The sequence below is a fragment of the Mauremys mutica genome, chromosome 2, assembly GCF_020497125.1.
Source record: "Mauremys mutica isolate MM-2020 ecotype Southern chromosome 2, ASM2049712v1, whole genome shotgun sequence".
Taxonomy (NCBI): Eukaryota; Metazoa; Chordata; order Testudines; family Geoemydidae; genus Mauremys; species Mauremys mutica.
In genome coordinates, this window is record NC_059073.1 from 254,614,244 (window position 1) to 254,628,206 (window position 13,963).

The window sequence follows — 13,963 nt, forward strand, 5'->3', positions numbered from 1 at the left end:
TCAATCAAGTGTTGTCACCTATGACACAATAGTCATGAATTCAACAAAATACGCAGTAGCATTTTTAAGATGATATTTTAACGAAATAAGTACACAGAAATAGTGGTGAGAAATTCAGCCCTAGCAAAAAGGTGGGCAAAAATTCCCACAGATTTCAATTGATGTTGCACTAGTTTACTCCAAAAATGGATTTGATCCACTGAATTTAGTGCTGCCATCTACAGGTTGAAAACGGTATAACATATCTTTAAAATATTTTATTGTATGCCCCTTCCAATACAATTATATTTAAATTCCCCTGCTCCCCAAATCACCCTTGTAGCCAGGAAAATTGATCTGAATGTGCAGGCCACTTGTCTACTTACATACAAGATAAGCAAATGATTTCCATGTTATGATTTACTTCTCTAAAACTCCGAATCTACGATTAGATCTGATACTCATCCCAGAAAGGTGGAAAAATAAATAAATTGTGCCCCATGTATAAAGTCCTTTAGAGACTACCTTTCTGCTTCAGAAGTACTTTCACAGTACCAATATATTGCTTGTCTCCCTGAGCCACAATTTCATAAAAGTTCTTATCCTTAGGGAGGTGTCAAAAATATTCTGCATGATACAGTAGTGTTTGAAAGCTTTGTCCTGATCCATCTTATAGATGATACAGCAATGCAGGCATTTCATCTTTGCAAGGTTTGGGTTATTCTGAAAGTGATTTAACACACCACATGTACTCCAAAACATCTGTCAAAATCTAGAGCGACTGAAGTATGGTACAAAAACTCTTTGCACAGTGACGGATTATGTTTTTAAGGCAGTGATAGGGCTGATTTCTGCCCAGGATCATCATCATGTGGTGATTTTTCAGAAACGTTGCATAGATCAGATTACAACATCATGGCACTTGCAATTTCAAAGGAAGACTGTTGGTAGAAGAAATCCTTCATTTAATCTTTAGCACACTTCTAGGCTTGAGCGGGACTCTGAATTGAACCTTCACTCTCCTCTTTTATGCATCAGTAGTCTTGTCATTTGTCAGTTGTTCCCTGTCAGCCATGTCATCTTGAGGAGGTCTAGCTCTGTCAAAGAAGCCGCACTACAGAAAACAAGCCAACAGAGAAATCACAATAAGGCAGCCACAGAACTGTTCTCCTGCAGCCCATGCTCTTTTCCTCTAACCTCCACTCCTCACCATGTTGAACCTTAACTTAGGGGCTCTTCTTCACTCCTAGCTCTCACATGGAGTTAACAGAACTAGTTGCATAAGTATGATCTACTCACTAGAATAGGAGTTGTGGAATTGGGCCCATTGTTTATAAGCTCTTTGGAGCAGGGACATTGCCCTTTATGTTGGTAATTACATACATAAACCCACTACATATCGGTAATTACATACATAAACCCGCTATATATCGGGAATTCCAGGAGATTTTAAGAATGCACTGAGTTGTAATAGAACTATTCTGCAAAGTACTGACCACCCTCAGCTCTTATCAAAGTTAGTGGGAGTTGAAGGAGATTAGCATCTCATGAGATCACCTTAAATGCCACCATTTTTTTGCTCTGTAGCTACTATATATAAATAAAATATTAAATACATTCTAGTGAATTTAAGGTTCACTTCTACAGGAAAGGCATAAACAGCACCAAAGTAGTTACATAAAAAATGTGCCATCATATGAATAAACACACAATAAAAATGAACACAAAGGGGTGGCATAAGACATCTGACTGAGATAAGTATAAATCATGGTAATAAATTCAAAGAAATGAACAATAGTAGAAACGTCTGTCTTCCTTCCATCACACATACACAGTTTGTTACTTTTTTCTCTCCAATTAAATGTATTTTTGTAGAGAAAAATTAAGAACAAGGGAAACATGCGCTACAGAGGAAAACATTAGAAACGCTGTGAATAGAGAAAAGCCACCGAGTCCATCATATGGTGCCTGTCCTTTCAGAAGAAATAGCACATCTGTCCATGTAGGATGCTGTACTATTATTATTTAGTACATGTATACAATGTTCAAAGTAGAAAAAGTGCTTTACTCCTTGGGCGGGGATCTTGTCTCCCTATTGTTTTGAAAAGCACCTTCCATTCTTTGAATGCAGTCCTGGCTTCACTGATGTCAGTAGCAAAATTCTCATTGACTTCAATGGAGCCAGAATTTCACCCTTCAGTGCCAGAGAGATAATACAGCATTCTTAATGGACAATAGCATTTTGCATACCCTGGGTGCTATGTTGCACTGTTATATATTCTTCTGAAAGACAGGTACAGTCTGTCAGACTGGCTAGATTATTAATTATTTTCTATTCATAACATTCATTGTGAAGACAGTGGGAGCTTTAGGCGGAAGAGGAAAGCTGGATTGGACCCCAAAGTGTAAACAAAAATCTACATTTATAAAAGCTGCTTTTGACAGCCACTATTAAAAGCCTGATTTGAATTTTGACATCAACAGTGACTCTAATGAGACAGTTTGTGTTTATCCCAAATCAGAAGTCGTTAAGTAAGGCACAATTACTGATGGAATTTCAAATCAGTGAAATAAAGTGACAAAGGGATGAGCAGCTGGCCTTGAGTTGGGGGGCCATTTTACAGGGCCAGAGTAAAGATCATTGAGAGATGACACTTTTTTCAAGGATTAAGTGATGGGTATGAAACTACTCCAACTTCTAGTGTTATAAGGGATGTTTCCAGGAACCCTAAAGAAGCAGATTGTCTTAAAACCTGTGAAATAAAAATCAATCAACTCACTGACTGCAAATCTTATGACTTGTAATTAAAAAAAAAATCAGAGACAACCTGGTAATATTAAGAGAAATCTCCTTAAAAGTAATCTCCTCCCAAATTGGGTGAGGGATTGTATAATTACATGCTAAGAAAAATGGCAGTTCCTTAAGAATTCAAGGAAAACAAAACAAAAGTGCTTTATGAACCTAAACACTCCAGAAAGAAGATCATAAGTCTTGGGAATCAGAGCCAAACTGTAAAACCATTTATAACCAGACTTCCATAACAAAGATGACTTTGAAAACAATGTCCCTTCACAAAAGTCAGCTACATAAGCATGTTGTCATATGCCACATCAAAGAAGACATAAGTCTATTGTTGCTTTTGCTCCAAACTCTTTAAGGTCATAGATTCCAATTTCTCATTCTCTCCCTCTTTTTTTTTTGGTTGGTCATCCTAAATCTCGTAAGCATCCTTCCAAGTGTCATTAAGTAAATAATAATAATACAACATACCTTCCACAAAGCTAAGGTCAAAATAGCCAGAACCAACAATCCAAGGAGTATTGCTAGTATTATAACCCATAAAGGGATTACAAAGGAGACATTTGGAGTAGCCCAAATGATAGACGTTTTTATCTGAAATGAAAAGATATGAGGTGTAAATGAACAAAGATTCTGTAATAAATGAAACCAGAAAATGAAACACAATGAAATTGCCAGATTAGAAACATATACTGCCCACAGTTCTTGTACATTAACTTTATTTGCTGTAACTTCTGCAACCTTATTCACAATAATCCTTAAAAATGGGGTTTGCACAGATAGACATAATATAAAACGTTTTCACCCACTGAATATAGAATCACTCTGAAGCTCACCAAACTAACAGTAAGCACTTCAAAACCATACAAAGAACCAAACTCTGCTCTCAGTTACACCAGTGTAAAATCCAGAGTAATATCACTGACTTAAATAGAATTACTCTGAACAATGGTGTAAACAAGAACCAATTTCAGCCCAAGTTATCTACCGGAACTAAAATATGTACCATCTACATTATATGTTGCAATCTAAAAACTTTTGCTGACAAACCAATACATTTTTTAAAATATTACCTTGTTTTTCATCTAAGCAGCCCAAGAGCTAAATTCCTCATATAGAACGTCATCCATGTAATATAAGCATAATGCACAAAAATACCGTCGTTTTTGAACTCTCTGTAACATTATTCTGTCATACTTAAAGGACGCTTAGTATACACATGTAGAATGACCATTTTAATGTACTGTGAAGTAATTGGGAAGTATAGCAACAGCTCTTTCATTGTCTATGGCTCTAGAAAGCAGCAGGTATGGATAATATGTGAATTATGAGGAGTTAAGGTCTTCCCAATGATTTTACAAAATCATCTAGATTCCAAGCCTTCATTGTAACAAATGAAGCTAACTGCCCTTCTAGCTTTTTCCCTTCCGGTCTTCCCAGTAAATTATCTCCTGGCTCTCTCCGCCATACCTCATACCCAGTTCATTCTACTCCCTCAAAGCTCTCCTCATCAATCTCACTTGTTACTTTGTTTCTCTCTGACGTTTCTAAGTCGAAAGAGTTAGCTTGAGCTTTCCTTATCTCCTTACTCATAGGTTACATCCTCTGCCGTCTTTCTCTATCTTTCTTCTTTTCCATTGCACTAGGAAGTTATTTCGGTCTTGGGTTTTCTGCTGGACCCATCTCACATACTCCTCTTAGAGCCTAAGCAGAGTAAGTTTGTGGCAGATGGAACTCATCCTGCTCCTCATGATAGAATGCAACTACCAGGCAGTCTCCAAAGCAAACTGATTACATGCCTTCTGAAGCGGTCTTCTACTTTTACTGCTTGAGGTACTGCTAGGAAATCAGAATCCCTACTTATTGAGTCTGCTTCTTACTGCTAGTCCCTCTGCCCCATTCTGCCCCATTAAATACTTTAGTCCAAAATTATATCCTTCTGGTGTCTGCCAAGATCTTCCCCACTCTCTCTTGGCCCTCATCTTGCCAGCTAAGTCTCTTTTTCATCAAATTCTCCCATGCAGATTCCCCTGTTCCCTTAACATGAAATGATAATTAACTCATCAGGATCTAGATTTAGCTGTTCTGATGCTCCTCTCACTTACACCAGTATAAAACAGAACCATCTCCACTGAAATCAACAGAGCTACATTAGTGTAAAACTAGTGAAAGAGGAGAACTGGACCCAACTTTTTCAGCCCTGCCACCAATTCCCTGTTTGCTAAGCTTTAGCTATTAGCTAACTGGCCAATTATAACCAAATAGTTCTGAACTTACTCATTCACTTTCATGGAGTGTACAATTTGAAGATTGATGATAACCCCTTGGCCCTTAGAATGAGTCATTTTAGTGATTAAGATTCTAAGAGCAGGTCTACACTACAGCTGGGATCGATGATCTGAGATCGATCCACTGGCAGTTGATTTAGCGGGTCTAGTAAAGACCCACCAGATCGACTGCAGACCGCTCTCCAGTCAACCCCTGTACTCTACCCCCGATGAGAAGAGTAAGGTAAGTCGACGGGAGAGTTTCTCCGGTCAACCCCCTACGGTGTAGACCCCGCAGTAACTCGACCTAAGGTACATCGACTCCAGCTACGTTATTCACTTAGCTGGAGTTGCATAGTGTAGGTTGACTTACCGCGGTAGTATAGACATAGCCTCTGTGATGGACAAGTGCCAAGATAACTCCACTCCTTCCATCTGTCTTTCTTGCTCTTTTTTTTTAAAACATTATCTCCAGCTTCTTTTCTGAACCTGATCTTTCTCTTTCTTTCTCCCTCCCTCCCTTGATCATGGCCTCCCTCTCTTTTTGTAAGCACCAGCAGACCCTATCCCTGCTTCCAACTACCATCATACCTAACTGCATAAGCCAGTCCTTTCCACATATTCCATCTCTGTGCCGCTGGTTCCTAGTCTGAGGCAGCACTTGCAGAGTTAGCAGGCGGAGGGTGGTGAGAGGATCGGTATGGCCTAATGAGACACATCTATCTACACTTCTAGAATGCAGTCACTGTAGTATCTGGACTCTGTTACCTGATTCTATGTTCTGGATAACAGTCCTGACCTAGCAAGGCTAGAACACTTATCTTCCAGCTACAATGTACTCTTTGGGTTCCCCAGAAGACCCTCAGAAACTATCCAGTCCTTACGATGTTTAACACGAAGATTGGCAAGAGTCCCATTGGTTAAATGCCAACATTGTTAGACATATTGTCATTGATCTCATAATGGACACATTCAGCTACCATGCTTCTCCACTGCAGCTGGGCACACTTATTGAACCCTGATACTGCATTCATTTGTAAACATGCTCCATAGGAATTAGGATGCAAATATGCAAAAAAATCATATATTCTCTATGCAATTAAATTAAGTGAAATTTGTTTCCTTTCTCAAATAAACACCACAAAATTCCCACTACCTTCCAAACACTCCCCATCCCCACATACCAGGGTAAAAGGAGATGATTCCACCATTGTAGTATTTTTCACATCCTATTGGGCATTGCAGAATGTTGTAGGCTTTCTAAACCACTTGGTTCAGCAGTAACAGTGGAGGCCTCCTAGTTTAATATGTTAATAAATATTTTTGAATGGCTTTCCTTGTGTCTCACAGCAATACTGTATCCGGCATTAAAATGCAAGGGCAGCAAGAATGAGAGCAAGGTCAGCTGTTCTGTCTGCAGTGACTCTGCACACAGAAAACTCTGTCACGGATAACAACGAATTGGTAAAAAAGGCCTATCTGGCCAAAATAGTCATGAGAGTTGCAGAGATGAGTGGCTGCACAAAATCTGTAAAAGAGCAAGGAGCTGCCTAATGAGGAGAAGACTTTCTCGCTGCTGCTTAAAAATTATGGTGGGAACCCTGAGGTAAATCTTGTAGGCTCAGATTAAGTATTGAGCAAGGGATAAGAATGGGTAAAAAAAAAAAGAAAAGAAAAAGAAAAAGAAAACCTCACAGGCAGCCCAAGAAGAGAGAGCTAGACTGATAAGATATATCTGAAAGAAAGTGCTGTCTCTATTGGAAAAGTTCTTGGTTCCCAGTATTTCACAAGCAAGGAGCAATCATTTCTGTCTGAATATGATCAAAGACTATAGGCCTGTGGCCAACCTCACATACATCAGTTCCACACTGGTGTAATTCATTTGACTTCAGTAGAATTGCTCTCATAAAGGGGTGCAGCACTGGGCCCTAGCACTGGTGTTACTTGTCTGAGGCCGTTGGTGACAAGAAAGAAGCAGTAAAGCAAGACCTACAGGCATGTCAAGAAACCTTTGAAATTCACAACCAGAAGCTGATCTAAGTAGCACCTTTGATCAGCCTGAATCTGATGGACTCAGAGAAAACTTATTTGCCTGCAAAATTGTTGTGATAAAGCCATTGCTGATCTTGATATCTTGAGCCAAATTCACTCCTGGTATAAACAGTAATGCAGGGTATTTAAATGCAGTAGGCCCAGGAGTCAAAGAAATTGCACGAGGGATAATATTAACAATTGTAACAGGGCACTATGAAAAAAAAAAAGACAGTACATCTACAAGAAATTAGCCAGTTATGTATGGGTAGGTAGAGAGCCAATTGGTGACAGTTTATTGACGCTGCACATTTTTAACAAGAAAATTACTAGAGGGTTGGGCAAGTGGCCAGTAGACATTACAACTAGCTGCTTTATTTTTTGTTTAAGAAGACCTTTAAAAAAGTCATGACCATCTAATTGTGCACATAGGGCCTGATCTAAGTCCTACAGAAATCAATGGAAAGAATCTCATTGACTTCCACAGGCTTTGGATCAGGCCCAGAGCTCGCTTATGTAACTACTGGCTCCTATCACTGTTACCCTGTGCCCTCTCGCCCATCCCTTTCATTTGTTTGTTGCACTCATTTGTTGTACCTTGTCCCAATTTAGCTCATAAACAAGTTAGGTTAGGTAATGTGTGTTATGGTTTTGGCAGAGCATCTTACACAATGGGGTACCATTCCTAATTGGGTCTTCTGAGTGCTCCACTAATACAGGTAATAACGAATGATGAATTGTGAACCAATTATCACCTTGCCAGTCTGAGTGGAAGCTGCAACCCTTTCCTTTTGCTGCAAGGCTGTGCCATCCACCTATCAGCCTCTATAGAACTTACACATTATGTAACATCAATAAAAAACCTTAATCCTGTGCAGGTGCAGAGTGTAACACTCACAAGATTCAGAGTGCTGCTTAAGTCAGGCAGTGTAGGGGAAGATGGTCTTTTATTAAGGAGAGTACTGCTGCATGGTCACCAAATTATGCCAATCTTGTAGCAGGAGTAAGGCCAGAGAAGGGAATGCATAGCTAAAGGCCTGATTTGCACACTATACATCACACTTAAACCCATGTCTCCTCACCCATGGCCATTCTCCACCAACCTCATGCACCTCTTTGCCTTGTATTCTTGAAAGCAAACAAGTGGTTGTGCAAGCTGTTTGAAATTTACTTCCTCTCAATGGGAAGGACTATGCCTAATGCTTAATCCTAGTTGTGCCTATACAAAGCCTGCACTCACACTAGCATTAGAACATAACAACTCTGTGTTCCTGCTGCACGCTGCACAAAGCCTAATAATGCAGTCACTGATAGACAACTTGACATTGCAGGCTCTGAACACCCACAGGAAGAGGCTGGCACAGGAGAAAGAACAAAACATCCTTCCAGTTTTTGCCTTCCTTATTCTAATATCTACACAGAGGACCATATGTCATGCACACTCTCCACAAACAGTTTTTACTTACGATTTTGATTTAGGACAGATTTGTGTTATTTCAACTTGTATTTCTGCACTTCTCCATGTGGTTTTAGGTTTAGTGCTAGGGGAGCAGAGCCAGTTAACATTCTGAGGGGGTTTATCGGTTTTCATCTGAAGTTACAAGGATTTGGAATTTTTGTACAAGATTTACATGTTTGGCAGCAGACTTTTGATGCATTTTGGTTTTCCTACATGGACAATACTCATTTTTTCTCTCATGTTGAACAAAGCAAATGGCTTGTGCTTTTCTCTGTCATAATGAAGGGATTCACATCAGGGCTGCAGCAGTAGGCCAGTGTGATTTTCTGTCTGTTACATTGCTGGGGGAGCTGCTGAAATGGAGAGCTGGAGTCTGAGGGGAACGTGTGTGTGTGTATGTGTGTGTGTGTGTGTGAGCCTATTAATTTCATTGGGTGATCTCTGGTTCTTGTGTTATGTGAAGGGGTAAATAACCCATCCCCTATTTATTTTCTCTACACCACTGATGATTTTATAGACCTCTATCATATCCCCCCTTAGTCATCACTCTTCTAAACTGAATAGTCCCAGTCTTTGTAATCTTTCCTCATATAGAAGCTGTTCCATACCTCTCATCATTTTTGTTGCCCTTCTCTGTAGCTTTTTCAGTTCTAATGTATCTTTTTTTGAGATGAGGCGACCAAAACTGTATGCATGTTCAAGGTGTGGGAGTACCAGGGATTTATATAGCAGCGTTATGATATTTTCTGTCTTATTATCTATCCCCTTCCTAATGGAAGCATTCTGTTTGCTTTTATGACTGCTGCTGCACATTGAGTGGATGTTTTCAGAGAACTATCCACGATGACTCCAAGATCTCTTTCTTGAGTCATAACAACTAATTTAGACCCCATAATTTTGTATGCATAGTGGGGATTATTTTTTTTCCAATGTGCATTACTTTCCCTTTATCAACATTGAATTTCATCTGCCATTTTGTTGCCCAAACACCCAGTTTGGTGTGATTCCTTTCTAACTCTTCATAGTCAGCTTTGGACTTAATTATTTTCAATAAGTTAGTATCATCTGCAAACGTTGTCACCTCACTGTTCACCCCCTTTTCCAGATCATTTATGATAATGTTGAACAGCACCAGTCCCAGTACAGATCCTTTGGGGATGCCACTATTTACCTCTCTTAATTGTGAAAACTGACTCTTTATTCCTACCCTTTGTTTCCTATCTTTTAACCTATTATTGATCCATGAGAGAACCTTCCCTTTTACCCCATGACTGCTTACTTTGCTTAACAACTTTTGATCTCAGACCTTGTCAAAGGCTTTCTGAAAGTTGAAGCACAGTGGCACCCTCTTGTCAAGTATACTAATTTTTAGGGTTGCAAAGTTTAAAGGGTAGAGTGATATCACAAATTTAAGGAGATATTTCTCCCAGTGTGTATTAAAATAGCCACACAAAAATTAAGCAAACCATTTTCAAGTAAGCTCCTGTTGTTTCTGATAAAACATGCTGTTTAGGAATAATCTAGAAAACAACATTTAAAGTAAAATGAAGAATTTCAATCCTTTCACATGTAGCTGTGTACTATACTATACTATACAAACTGCCTAGAGAAGTTGTGGAATCTCCTTCACTGGAGGTTTTCAAAAAGAGGCTGGATAGTCATCTGTCTTGGATGGTTGAAACACAACAAAATCTGTATCTTAGCAGGGGGTTAGACTAGATGACCCTTGCAGTCCCTTCTAACCCTATGGCTCTATGATTCTATATTAGTTGGATAGCCCTTGTCCATATACTTGCTGGCAACCTCAAAGAGTTCTAATAAATTAGTGAGGCATAATTTCCCTTTACAAAAGCCGTGTTGACTCTTCCCTCACATATCATGTTCATCTATGTGTCTGATAATTCCATTTTTTACTAAAGTTTCAACCAATTTGCCTGATACTGAATTTAGGTTTATGGCCTGTAATTGCCAGGATTGCCTCTGGAGACTTTAAAAAAAATCAAAGTTACATTAGCTATCCTCATGTCATCTGATACAGAGGCTGATTTACGCAACAGATTGCATAACATAGTTAATAATTGTGCAATTTCATATTTGGAGTCCTTCAGAACTCTTAGGTGAATACCATCTGGTTTATTACTGTTTAATTTACCAATTTGTTCCAAAGCCTCATTTACTGATGCCTCAATCTAGGACAGTTCTTTAGATTTTGTCATCTAAAAAGAATGGCTGTCATGTTGGAATCTCTCTGTCTTCCTCTGCAGTGAAGACCGATGCAAAGAATTAAAGTTGGCTTCTTTGCAATGGCCTTGTCTTCCTTGAGTGCTCCTTTAGCATCCCGATCATCCAGGAGTCCCACTGATTGGCAGGCTTCCTGCTTTAGATGTACTTAGACATTTTTTGCTGTTAGTTTTTGTCTTTTGCTAGTTGCTCTTCACATCCTTTTTATCCGGCCTAATTATACTTTTACACATGACTTGCCAGCGTTTATGCACCTTTCTGTTTTCCTCCAGACTGGCCCAAACTATAGCCTAGAAAGTGCCTTGTTAGGCTAGTTAATTCACAGATCACGGTCCTGTTGGAAATGCAGAAACTGTGTTTATCTTTGTGTCTTGTAAAGTGTTGAGCACTCCCAGCATTAAATAAGTACCAGTAACTAAGCAAATCATAGTGCCAAATAGGATGCTCATTGCAATGTTAACCTTTTATCTTTATTCCTTTTGGAAACGGTTTTATTATTAAAATGCCAGCTTATTCATAGCTATCTGATTTATCGGCTATTTTAAGAAACAGTAGCTTTAAGTTAGTTATTCTTGTAATGCTATTGCTACTGCAATAACATTACAGCCAATTAATCTGCTTTTCATCTAATCTTTAATCATTTTTCTTACAGGGGTTGATAGAACATAAATAACCTCTTTAATACTCCTACATGTTACCATCAAATCTTTACAGTATAATGTTCTTGTATGTTTTGAAAAAATGCCCAAAGCAATATGTAAAAGCTCCCTTGAGCTTGATGTCATAATTAATATTGACATTTGTGTTTACATATTACAATGCCTTGTGTAAACAGACTTCTTAGGGATTACAAGGCTGTTTAAAATAAACATACCCAATAGTTCATACTGTATTACACCGTTTAAAACAAAAGAGTAAAAAAAAGTGTATTAAAACCAACTTTGTTCACTGTAGAAAAATTGATCAAACAAACTATGCCAAAGTCATTCTGGGTAGATCCTATTATACATTTAAGATAAGAAAAGTAATTTTATTTTATCAAATACAAAACTGGCTCAAGAGTCACATAACCAAAGTCAAGGAAATTACCAGCTATACTAATCCCGTACCTCAGTCTTTACTACAAAGAATTTCCTGTGCAAACATTACTGAAGGAACGCATAAAATCTTATTTACAATAATTATATCTATATCAAAATGGCAATTTCCTCTTGAAAGCTACAGCCTTCAGCAAGGAAGAACTTCCAGCTGTATAATATACAGGTCTGATTCAAAGCCCATTGAAGTTAATGGAAAGACTCCACTTTACATTTATAGATTTAGGATCAGGCCCCATTATAGAGCAGGAGTAAACAGTTCCTAAGGGTCATCTGATCTATTTAGTTGTATTATAATCGATTCACCATTCAGTTACGTTTCCAGCATCCTTCCTCTTTCCCCACCATGTACAAGATAAGCACCATATCCCATGACAAAAATACCATGCCCTAAATCCTGCAAGGACACATATAAATGCTTAATTTTAACTTTACCAATATTCCCATTGAAGTTAACTGATTATTTACATACTTAAAATTAAATATATACAAAAGTCTGCTGTATAAACTATAATCTCCACTCATTTAATCAGACCTTCTGAATCAGCCAACAGCACTGTGTCATCTGCACAGAGAACCGTTATTCACCGATTTTGCATTCATCTTTATACCTTCTTCTGTTTCTTCAATTAATTTAATCAAACACTCTATGAATGTTGAATCAAGAAGGTGACGTTATACAACCTTGTCTGACTCCTCTCTTGATCTCCATTAGATTTTCATTTATATCTCCCTTTATAATTGCCTTCTGATTCCAGTATAATTATTTTAATACTTTTGTATCCATCAGTTCTGACAGATTATAATGTATTGAGCAAACTATGGTCATAGGCAAGGATCCTGGGAAAACATGCAAGATCCCAATGAATGAGCTGTATGGCAAGTGAGAAATTATTGCTACTTAGGAAGAATCATTGTAGAAAATGGAAGATTGGATACTGAAATCAGCACCAGAATAGCAAGAGCAAAAGGGACATTCTGGAAGAGGAAATATCTGATGAGAAAGGACGTAAATCTGAAGACTAAATTCCAAGTCTTAAAAACTCATCTTTGGTCTGTGTTAAATTGCAGCTCTGAAACATGGACATTCAAACAACTGATGATAAAGAAACTATGATCCTTAAAATTATGGCATGTTACAGAAGAATTCTAAAAAAAAAAAAGAAAATAAAAAGATAGACTGCAAAACTAATGCAGGTGATGTTTGTGGGCACTGGAATGGAAAATTGATGGCAGAAGAACATGAGGCAGAAAAAGAAGATCCTGGATGGATGATGTGGTATCCTTGGTGACTCAAAAGGACTATTCATCCACTATTAGCAGAGGATCATGCAGAATAGGGTACCATGTTTGCAAACTGTGACACTGAGCCTCATATTGCTTCAGAGCAATTTTATTATTATATAATTATGGCATTATTATGTTGCATTTTGTACGAGATGGGTCATGTGAAGTGTCATTGGAAAAGTTATGATTTGCTGAATACAATTATCCTATTTGTATGCATGTATTATTTTTGTATCTGAAGTTATGAATATTGACTATGAATCTGTATTTCACATTAGTTACACCTGGGCAAGATGCTTTCAGTCTAGATAGTGGGTGGGGAAAGGGCCTATTCAGAGTAATGGACCCTTAGGAAAAACAATAGGCCTTAGGAAAAGCTTATCCCCCACCTGGTGAGCCTTCCTGAGAACTCTCCAGATGGTCTGTAAGTAATGGCTGCTATGACTCCACAAGGTCATGAAACAAGTCCATATGTCTCTGGATTCCATCTTGGGATGTCAGTGTTTTTCCACAAACTGAGTTTTGGAACAAAGGGTTCCAGCCATATGCTAAAGCTACATAAGGCCTGAAGTGACATCATCCGTGATTCTTCACTCCCCACACAAGATGACGCCGGAAACACTTGAGAAACAAAGACTGAACTGGGGAAAGTGCTGGACCCAGGCTAAAGGGATTCCTAGCCTCTGCATGAAAGACCTGGGGATTCCAAGCTGTAAAGCAAGTACAGCTTGTCCCTTAAGAATCTGCAGCCTGCTTGTACCATCTCCCAGGGTGAGAATTTGCTAATTCATATCCTAATATT

At 38.5% G+C, this 13,963-nt stretch overlaps 1 protein-coding gene across 2 annotated transcripts in view; it reads right to left on the reverse strand.

The window, feature by feature from the left end:
• Positions 1-242: 242 nt before the first annotated feature.
• ITGA8 (integrin subunit alpha 8) overlaps positions 243-13,963 on the reverse strand; it is a 175,718-nt gene continuing 161,997 nt past the window's right edge. For both annotated transcript variants that reach the window (XM_045004723.1, XM_045004722.1), the window contains 2 exons: positions 3,251-3,373; positions 243-1,093 (listed from right to left, as the gene is read on the reverse strand). In XM_045004723.1, coding sequence (XP_044860658.1) covers positions 1,007-1,093; positions 3,251-3,373 — 210 coding nt within the window. In that variant the 3' untranslated portion in view covers positions 243-1,006. The remainder of the gene's footprint in view (positions 1,094-3,250; positions 3,374-13,963) is intronic.